We start from the raw sequence: 9,496 nt of genomic DNA, 5'->3' as shown, positions 1-9,496 counted from the left end.
ATTGATTACACGTGGTAAACTGGCTGTGTGGTGCAGTGGCGGTGTAGTTAGGCTTCACAGCCGTGCACCGATCGAAAGCGGCGCCTTAAAGTTTGGTCAATCCTCACAGAATCCTGGGATAAAGATTTCTTCTACAAGAAGAACATACAAAACTCATTATCAGCAAATAGTTCATTCATATCCTTAACATAATAATGGTTCATCAGACCAGTAATTCCATCTGAACATTTTTCATAGAAATTTGAGTTATACGGGTTCTCAATTTGTCATTCCCTAATTAGGTCCACTGGGTCAAAGGTCAACTGCGAACAATCTGTCTCAGCACGATCTACTAATCTCATAGTGATCTGCTAAAAGTCTTAATCGTCTTCTAGGTTACTAACATCATCACTAGGATTCTCTCCATTCATCGTCCTCATGACTTTATTCAACTTATCTACTTTCAACCTGAATTCAAAAATCATCATCTTTCAATTAGAATCCAAATCAATTCATCAATTCTCAACCAGAATTCTAAAATCATATCAACCAACATCCGAAATCATCATCTAGGAAAGCATTTTTGCTTATAACTTCAAGCTCTTAGATTCACTCTTATATATTATCAGTATAGAGCTCTGTAATTATACTCACGATATATACAGGTGGTCACGGTCCTTCGTGTTATAAGGTAAATGTCATCATATCTAGGCCTCAAGCAGTCACGGATTCCACACAATTGCGGTACTTCCATCTAAAAAACCTAATTCCCAATTTATGAAGGAGATGGAGAAGGAGTTGGTTGTAGTGGGTTTAGAAGGGGGGGAGAGAGAGGGGGGGAGGGAGAGGTGGTGAGAAAGTGAGAAGTGAGCAGCATAAGACAAGTGGAGAGAGGGAGAAAGAGAGAGAGGGGAAGAGGGAGGAAGGGCATGGAGAGAGAGAGAGAGAGAGAGAGAGGGAGAGAGAGAGGGAGAGCGTATAGTTTCAGTGGGGCGGAGGGAGAGGAGGTAGGCGAATACAAACAACTCTCACACATGAACATGCACAAGTGTGTCTTGCCACCATGGGCCATACTGGGGTCGTTTGGGATAAGCATAGGCATGAAGCAAATTGAAAAAGACGTCAAAAGACATTTTAGGACGAAAGTCTCTTTTGGCCCCAACCAATGCCTAGGTGAAAGGTATCTTTTGGTCCCAACAAATGCCTGGGTGAAAGATACAAAGGTTTGGCAATGTCAATGTGAGCTTTTTATAGACTCAAAAGGTTGCATGTCCTAGATATGGAGTTAATTGGATTGATTACACGTGGTAAACTGGTTATGTGGTGCGCACGGCGGTGGCGGTGTAGGCTACTAACATCATCACTGGGATTCTCTCCATTCATTATCCTCATGACTTTATTCAACTTATCTACTTTCAACCAGAATTCAAAAGTCATCATCTTTCAATTAGAATCCAAATCAATTCATCAATTCTCAACCAGAATTCTAAAATCATATCGACCAGCATCCGAAATCATCATCTAGGAAAGCATTTTTGCTTATAACTTCAAGGTCTTAGATTCACTCTTATATATTGTCAGTATAGAGCTGTAATTATACTCACGGTATATACAGGTGGTCAGGGTCCTTGGTGTTATAAGGTAAATGTCATCATATCTAGGCCTCAAGCAGTCAGGGATTCCACACAATTGTGGTACTTCCATCTAAAAAATCCAATTCCCGGTTTATGAAGGAGAAGGAGGAGTTGGTTGTAGTGGGTTTAGAAGGGGGAGGGGGAGGGAGGGAGGAGGGTGTGTGAAAGCGAGAAATGAGCATACGACAGGTGGAGAGAGGGAGAAAGAGAGAGAGGAGAAGAGGGAGGAAGGGCATGGAACAAGAGAGAGAGAGAGAGAGCGTATAGGAGGTAGGCAGATACAAACAACTCTCACACATGAACGTGCACAAGTGTGCCTTGCCACCACGGGCCCTACTGGGGTCGTTGGATAAGCATAGGCATGAAGCAAATTGTAAAAGACGTCAAAAGACATTTTAGGACGAAAGTCTCTTTTGGCCCCAACCAATGCCTAGGTGAAAGCTCTCTTTTGGTCCCAACAAATGCGTTGGTGAAAGATACAAAGGTTCCAATGTGAGCTTTTTATGGACTCAAAAGGTTGCATGTCCTAGATATGAAGTTAATTGGATTGATTACACGTGGTAAACTGGTTATGTGGTGCGCACGGCGGTGGCGGTGTAGTTAGGCTTCACGGCCGTGCGCCGATCGAAAGCGGCGCCTTGGGCCATGGCGGCCCTTTGGACGGTGGAAAGGTTGAAGTCGGGACCTCTCGGAAGAGGTAGGAAGGGGGGGTAGGTGTCGGCAGGGAAGTTGAGGCGGGCGTTGGGCCCTCGGAGGAGGAGAAGGGCGACGTCGTAGGCTTGCGCCGCCGCCTCAGCTGTGAGGTAGGAGCCCAGCCAGATGCGAGCCCTACTAGAAGCAGCGCCTGCAGTAGGGTTACTGCCGACCCTAATCTCCGACACCCACTTCCCCCAAGAGCGCTTCCGCACTCCTCTGTAAGCTGGCTTTAATTCTACGCCGGAACTTGACTGATGAGCGTCCATGAAGGTTATGAAAAGCTCACAACACGTTGAGGGGGGGAGTGGCGATTATGTACACAGGGCGTGGCGATTATGTACACAGGGCGCGCCGCCACCGCCATCTTTCTTGTGGCTGACTCATGCAATGATATAATCAACGTTCGCAATGAGGATGATGTGTTCCGCACGACTCTTTCATGTAACTTGCGCACTAAGCATAGGTCACACAACAAAAGCCAATTCTAACCCAAGTACTTGACCGTGGTTTGGGGCGGTGTGGGGAAGCTTCTCCACATCCATACATACTCTTTTTTTTCCCCAAATCCATGCTGAGAAAAAGGCAATTGCTCTCCACACAAGGCATCCTATGGAACTGGGCATCCTCCGTGCGTGCACACAAAAGAGAGTGGATGAAATCACGAGGACTACGAGGCAACTCTCTATGCCCACTAAGAGAACGGAACACATCATGAAAAAGTTTGAACTCAACATGGTAGCGACAACAACATGTGTCACACTGACGTGAGTACCTCACAAACCAAGGCTTACACCCCTCAAATGACCTTTCCCCAATTTTAAGCTCTGGATACGATGCAACAAACTGAGAATACAACTCTGTTTGGGTCATTTCAAGAAAGCAAGCACTGTGCTCAACGAACACTCCTCTTGTCACCCTCTTACACAAAGCTTTCTTGAAAACTAGCGAGGCACGATAATTCTCCTCCCAAAAACTATCTATCAAGGCTTTAGTGGTTTCATCTAGTAGGCGATCACGCCTAACTACACGACCACTACTCGCCCACAAAGCACAAACCTCATTGGCATCTAAACTTTGTCGTCTAATAGACCCAACTCTAAGTGCGTTTGGTGCTATGGAAAGGATGCGAGATGTGGCACTCACCTTACCCTTCATTTGGGAGCTACTTATGACTACCACAATAGCCCGTCTCGACAGCCAAAGCGTCCGCAGAGTTCCTCTTCTTGTTAATTGTATAGGAATGACGAGAACACTTCGTAGCATTGCCATGCCAGCTCTCCTCTCTCTTCGACCTCCAATGTCGGAAAGCGCCCTGCAGTTGGCCATGTTGGGAAAATCGATCAAAGCATCAAGCATTGCATGGGTACGACAATGTGCCCCTGACTTTGATAGTTCTTTCCTATCCACACGATGGGTGCCCAAAGAAGGGGGGGTGGATTCTTGTGGAAGAGAAGGGGGCTCAGGAAGGGCGAGCTCATGTGGATTATCTAAACTAAGGGGTAGTGGGAGGGAAGAGGGCGGAGGGAGAGGAAGTGGAAGAGGAGGAGCAAGGCTTGAATCATTGCCAACGGAAGGTGTTGCTCGTCGTTGACGTGCTCTCCACTCTCTCTTTCTCTCACGAGCTACCCTTTTCCTCTCCTCCTCTCTTGAACTTGGTGGACGGGGGGAAGTCTAGTCCTATCATGTTTCCGACTCCTACGACTTTGAGAACCCATTCTCAAGGAAGCTAAGAGAGTAAAAATTATGAAGGCTCAATGATGGGATAGTACTAGAGATAAGTGTGGGATAGCACTAGAGATGTGTGATTATATAGGAATAATAGGTTATCCACTTCAAATCTCATTATTATCCACTTAAAAATCAATATTATTAATAATATTTATTAACAAGTCTAAATATTTATCATTACTAGATATATAAATTTATCTTTTATTTTATAATTATATAACTATATTTTCTTTTATAATGTATTTTTTTATCAATTTTATTCAAAGGCTTATCCTACATAAAATATTTTCAATAAATATTAAATTTAAAAATTTATTTTTTAAAATTGAATAACATGAACTTTATAAATAATAATTCCAAAATACAATCCTTTAAAATTAGTGATTTTAAATTCTTTTATATTAATAAGTTATATATTTTTTATTATTTAAAATTTTATATTCTATTTCTCTAAATTACTAAATTAACTTTTTTTTAAATATATTTTTGAAAAAAAAATAGGGAGGTGGGAAGGAGGTGCCATGTGTCACATGCGTGCATGACACGTGGCATTCTCTTGACATGTGACACTATTATGGCTGATGTGGCAATTCCATGATGTGGCATACCATGTCACCAACAAGTGCGAGGTGGCATGCAAAGGTGGCAAGAAGATGTGGCATTAATGATGACTAAGATGATGAGGTGGGGAGTCAACTAGGTTAACCATGTTGACATGGAGGGTGGAGGTGGCAAGGTGAGGTGGCAAGCTGCTTATGTGGATCCTCTCGAAGCTAATGTGGACATAAAGTGGCATGCATATATAAGATTTGTGCCTACCCAAGCCTCACACATGGAATGATATCTAGGCTTTGAAGTTTATGAAGCCTAGATTTCCAAACCTAACTAGGATTGGTTTTAGACTTGAAAAGGGAGAGTGGACACAATATGGGAATTTTCACTTGGGAGGATTGAAAATGGACCTTCCCATACTCAAATTAAGATAAATGTTTTTAATAAATTCATGGCAACAAGTATATTGATCCCTAGAGTTTTTTATATTGAAATATTAAATATTTTATTTTCTAGAATTAAAAATTACAATTGATTTAATGGGCCTCTAACAGTCATAACAAATTTTCCAAAGTAAATCTATAAAAATCCAACCATTAGATTTGTAATTTTACCTTATACCCACACTTATACCCACATTATACTAATCTTCCTCAATCTAATCATCACTAGATCCATACAATTTGAGCATTTTAAATGGTAGATGTGGTGGGAGGACAAAATAGTATATTTTTAACAATTCTAATGCCTTTTAAATAATATAGAAAATAGTAGAACACATCAAAAATTACTCGATAAATCAAGTTAAGCTCTATGTTATTTGTATTTGTGATATGCAAAGTGGGAACATCATATGAGTAATAATGTAAAAGTTATAGGCAATTTACTCACATTCATTGTACTTGTCTAAACCTCCGACAGGGCCTGTATACAATTTTGGTTCCCAAAGAAAAGGGGATTTACAATTATTGGATATTCGATCACATTATAGTTTTCGGTGCCTAACTTTGCATATGATGTTTCATTAGAAGACCTTGAAGTGAAACTCCTTAGCTAACAAGGAGAGATTGGCTATTCTTCTTGAAAAAATGCATGTTTTCAGGCTAAAGCCAAGGGCACCCACTACATGAAACTAGATAACCTCATCTTGCAACCACCCGGTGGTGGTACTCCCATTGAGTGTGGTGTGTGGCCTTTTTGTGACTTTGTAGGCTATCTTGTAGACCCATCGTGCGGTTATTAATCTTCTCTCCTAGTTATGTGGCTTGTTTTGTACAATCTTGGCTAGCATTCCCTTGAGTGTCTTATTTGTGCTCTCATCTTGCCCATTATACCTCTTGGGTGATATGTAGTTGATTTTCTGTACACTATCATGAACTCTCCCACTATCATGAACTCTCCCACTAATTCTTCTATGGCTTTATTCAGGAAATCAGTTCCTTGATCACTCAAAATTTTAACAAGGCAATCAATTGATGTATGGATAAACCATGCTATGTTTCATGTCAAGTTGTGTGGCAGAGCCTTTGCTTCTTCCCACTTGTGGTGACATAGTCCATTGTCAACTCTAATGTACTTATTACATCTTGGAATCACCTTCTTAAAAGGTCCCATGAAATTTAGTCCCCACTTCATGAATGGCTCTAATGCTTGTATGGGTTGTTGGGGCATCATTTCGCTCTTAGCATCATGGGCATTTCCATCCTGGTTTTTTACATTGGTCACACTGGCTATAGTACTTTTATGCATTGATGTAGACATTACTCCAAACCACAATAGCTAGCCTTGTAGGATTCTTTAGGATGTGATCTTAGAACCCATGTGACCTCCCAATGGTCTCGATTGGCGAGTTAGTTGGTTAACGAGCTTCTCTCAAACAATGCACCATGTCAACCCCAAGTTGGTGAAGATGCCTTTTAGTTTAGGCTTAGTTCTTTGGGTATTTCTCCTATGAATGGTTTTGACCTCATCAGTAGCTACATCAAGAGTATGAATGAATCAATTTCATGCACTTCATTGTATATATATATAGAGATCTCTTTGAGCTCTGTGCATAAGGGCTCCTTCTTTATTCATAGAGATCTCTCTGAGATCAAAGGTAGAGCCCTTAAAAGAGAGGTCTATGCATAAGGTAGAGCCCTTCTATATTTGCATAAAAGGCTCTGCCAAACATACGCCATGCACTTGCACAAGGTCTCTTACCTTATGCATAGAACTCTCTCTAGACTCTATGCATAACGTAGAGTGATTAATTCAACATACCTCTATGCATTTGCATAAGGGCCCTTACCTTCTTATGCACAGAGATCTCTTTGAGCTCTATGCTCTTACCTTATGTATAGAGCTCTCTACTCTTACCTTATATAGTGTTCCTTTGGCTACCACCCTCATCTTAGCTTGGAGCCTTGTGATTGCATTAAGGGGGATTGTGTGAATGAGTGATCCTTGTACTCTTAATAGGTTAAGGCTTGTCAAAGTGGAAGTGAATGTTTCTACCATAGGGGTGATTGTTGCTCTATATTGGGACAATCCTTGTAAGCTTGGTTGAATACACACTTATAGCATGTGCCTTCATAAGGAATTATGTTGGGGCTGGGTACATGATTTAGAAATCTTGGAGCACTTAGGGGATTTGGTGCAGTGTCTTTGTGTGAGGGCACTTCATAAATACTGTTGTGTGGGCCACCTCTGCATCAAAAGCATTACATCTATAGCCTACATACCATATGTTGAGGTCTCTCACTTTTTGTTACACCATAGTTTCGAATAGCAAGGTGTAATCTATGGGGGGTGAGAAGCCTGTTCAAGATACCCATAGGGATCATATTGTTGTTGCTTATATGAGTCTTGTTAGTCATAAGGTTGATAGCTCTCTTGTTCTTAGTTTTCATCATCATTGTTGTTGCTTATATGAGTCTTGTTAGTCATAAGGTTGATAGCTCTCTTGTTCTTAGTTTTCATCATCATTATGCAAGGTCATCAAAAATTTTATACTGGTGTGGTTTTTGGAGGAATCGGCTAGGGTGGTGGTATAAGAAACGGTGAATATGGTAATTGGGATGGGTTATACATACCTCATAGTAAAGGGTTTTGATCTATAGGCACTAGAGCTTGTGTCTGTTGAGGAGTGACTGGTGGGGCTGGCAAGGCAAATGATTGTTGCCGTAGTAGGCGACTGGTAGGGGTAGCAAGGCCAAGGGTAGAGAGTATCTATCATGATGTTAGAGTCCACCCTGCTAGGTAAAATGTGTGAAGAAAGTCATTAGGATTTATCCAGGATTTGGGTATAATTATCATATTTAGAGTGTGAAGAAAATGTGTGTTCAAATAGTTAATGTGTTTGAAAAAGTATGGATTTTTTCAAACACATTAACTATTTGAACACACATTTTCTTCACACTCTAAATATGATAATTATACCTAAATCCTGGATAAATCCTGGATTCTCTCCATTCATCGTCCTCATGACTTTATTCAACTTATCTACTTTCAACCAGAATTCAAAAATCATCATCTTTCAATTAGAATCCAAATCAATTCATCAATTCTCAACCAGAATTCTAAAATCATATCAACCAACATCCGAAATCATCATCTAGGAAAGCATTTTTGCTTATAACTTCAAGCTCTTAGATTCACTCTTATATATTATCAGTATAGAGCTCTGTAATTATACTCACGGTATATACAGGTGGTCACGGTCCTTCGTGTTATAAGGTAAATGTCATCATATCTAGGCCTCAAGCAGTCACGGATTCCACACAATTGCGGTACTTCCATCTAAAAAACCTAATTCCCAATTTATGAAGGAGATGGAGAAGGAGTTGGTTGTAGTGGGTTTAGAAGAGGGGGAGAGAGAGGGGGGGGGGGAGAGGTGGTGAGAAAGTGAGAAGTGAGTAGCATAAGACAAGTGGAGAGAGGGAGAAAGAGAGAGAGGGGAAGAGGGAGGAAGGGCATGGAGAGAGAGAGAGAGAGAGAGAGAGAGAGAGAGAGAGGGAGGGAGAGAGAGAGGGAGAGCGTATAGTTTCAGTGGGGCGGAGGGAGAGGAGGTAGGCAGATACAAACAACTCTCACACATGAACATGCACAAGTGTGTCTTGCCACCATGGGCTGTTAGGGGTTAACTTTGTATGTGAATGATCCTTTTGGGTAGTTGCTTAGGAATTCATGAGAAGTGATAGATATGAAGGGATGTAGTTAGTTGATCAGGGGAAGGCGCATAACGGATATTCAGAATTGCAGAAGATGAGAAGCGGAATGTAATCCCTTGCATGATTATGACATGAATGAATTCTGATCATCTGTTCAGAAGATGAAGAAGCGGAATGTAATCCCTTGCATGATTATGACATGAATGAATTCTGATCATCTGTTCAGGGTTATTGTGTGTTAGCGGATTTGCTATATGATGTTTTGTATTCCGTTTTACTGTTATGATTTTCTGCTAAAGGGAATGTCTTTGTGCTAGTGTTTGTTCTTGTATGAGATTTCCATTACCAAGTATCAGGCATTTAGTGCCCAGGTACACATTGGCGATCCTGCGGTGTTCGCATACTCAGCATTGTCTTGTATTTGTTGGGTATGGGGTTGTGTTGTGCTGTGCTGTTTGTGTTTCGCATGAATGTCAGATAGGGCGAGGCACACTAGTCCCATTCATTTCACGAGGGCTCAAGCCAGGAAGTGCAGATATGACAGGTCGGAAGCTTCTAGCAGTGGAAGCGGTGATGCTGCGGAAGCGCCACCTGTGGCAGTTACGTCGGTTTCTGCTGGCGTAATTGAGGGCCAATTGGCGCAGGCCGGCGTGGACGAGGCTGACGCTGTCGAGCATACAACACCACTTGCAGAAGGGCCGGGGCAGAATGTCGTTAGCCCGGAACAAGCCCGGCGGCATTTGCATCAATTTGTTG

At 41.7% G+C, this 9,496-nt stretch overlaps 1 protein-coding gene across 1 annotated transcript; it reads right to left on the bottom strand.

Annotated features, from left to right (window-relative positions):
- Positions 1-2,182: 2,182 nt before the first annotated feature.
- On the bottom strand, positions 2,183-2,575 carry LOC147608522 (ethylene-responsive transcription factor ERF011-like). Its single transcript, XM_086789449.1, has one exon. The coding sequence runs from the start codon at positions 2,573-2,575 to the stop codon at positions 2,183-2,185; it is 393 nt and encodes a 130-aa protein (XP_086645575.1).
- Positions 2,576-9,496: the final 6,921 nt, after the last annotated feature.

The sequence above is a fragment of the Cibotium barometz genome, chromosome 53 (genome assembly GCF_041138505.1).
Source record: "Cibotium barometz isolate CiBa-2024 chromosome 53, ASM4113850v1, whole genome shotgun sequence".
Classification (NCBI taxonomy): domain Eukaryota; kingdom Viridiplantae; phylum Streptophyta; class Polypodiopsida; order Cyatheales; family Cibotiaceae; genus Cibotium; species Cibotium barometz.
This window is presented reverse-complemented; position numbering and strand designations above follow the sequence as displayed.

Excerpts from the sequence above, each read along its gene's own strand:
- LOC147608522 (XM_086789449.1), bottom strand. The coding sequence starts at position 2,575 with ATGGACGCTCATCAGTCAAGTTCCGGCGTAGAATTAAAGCCAGCTTAC.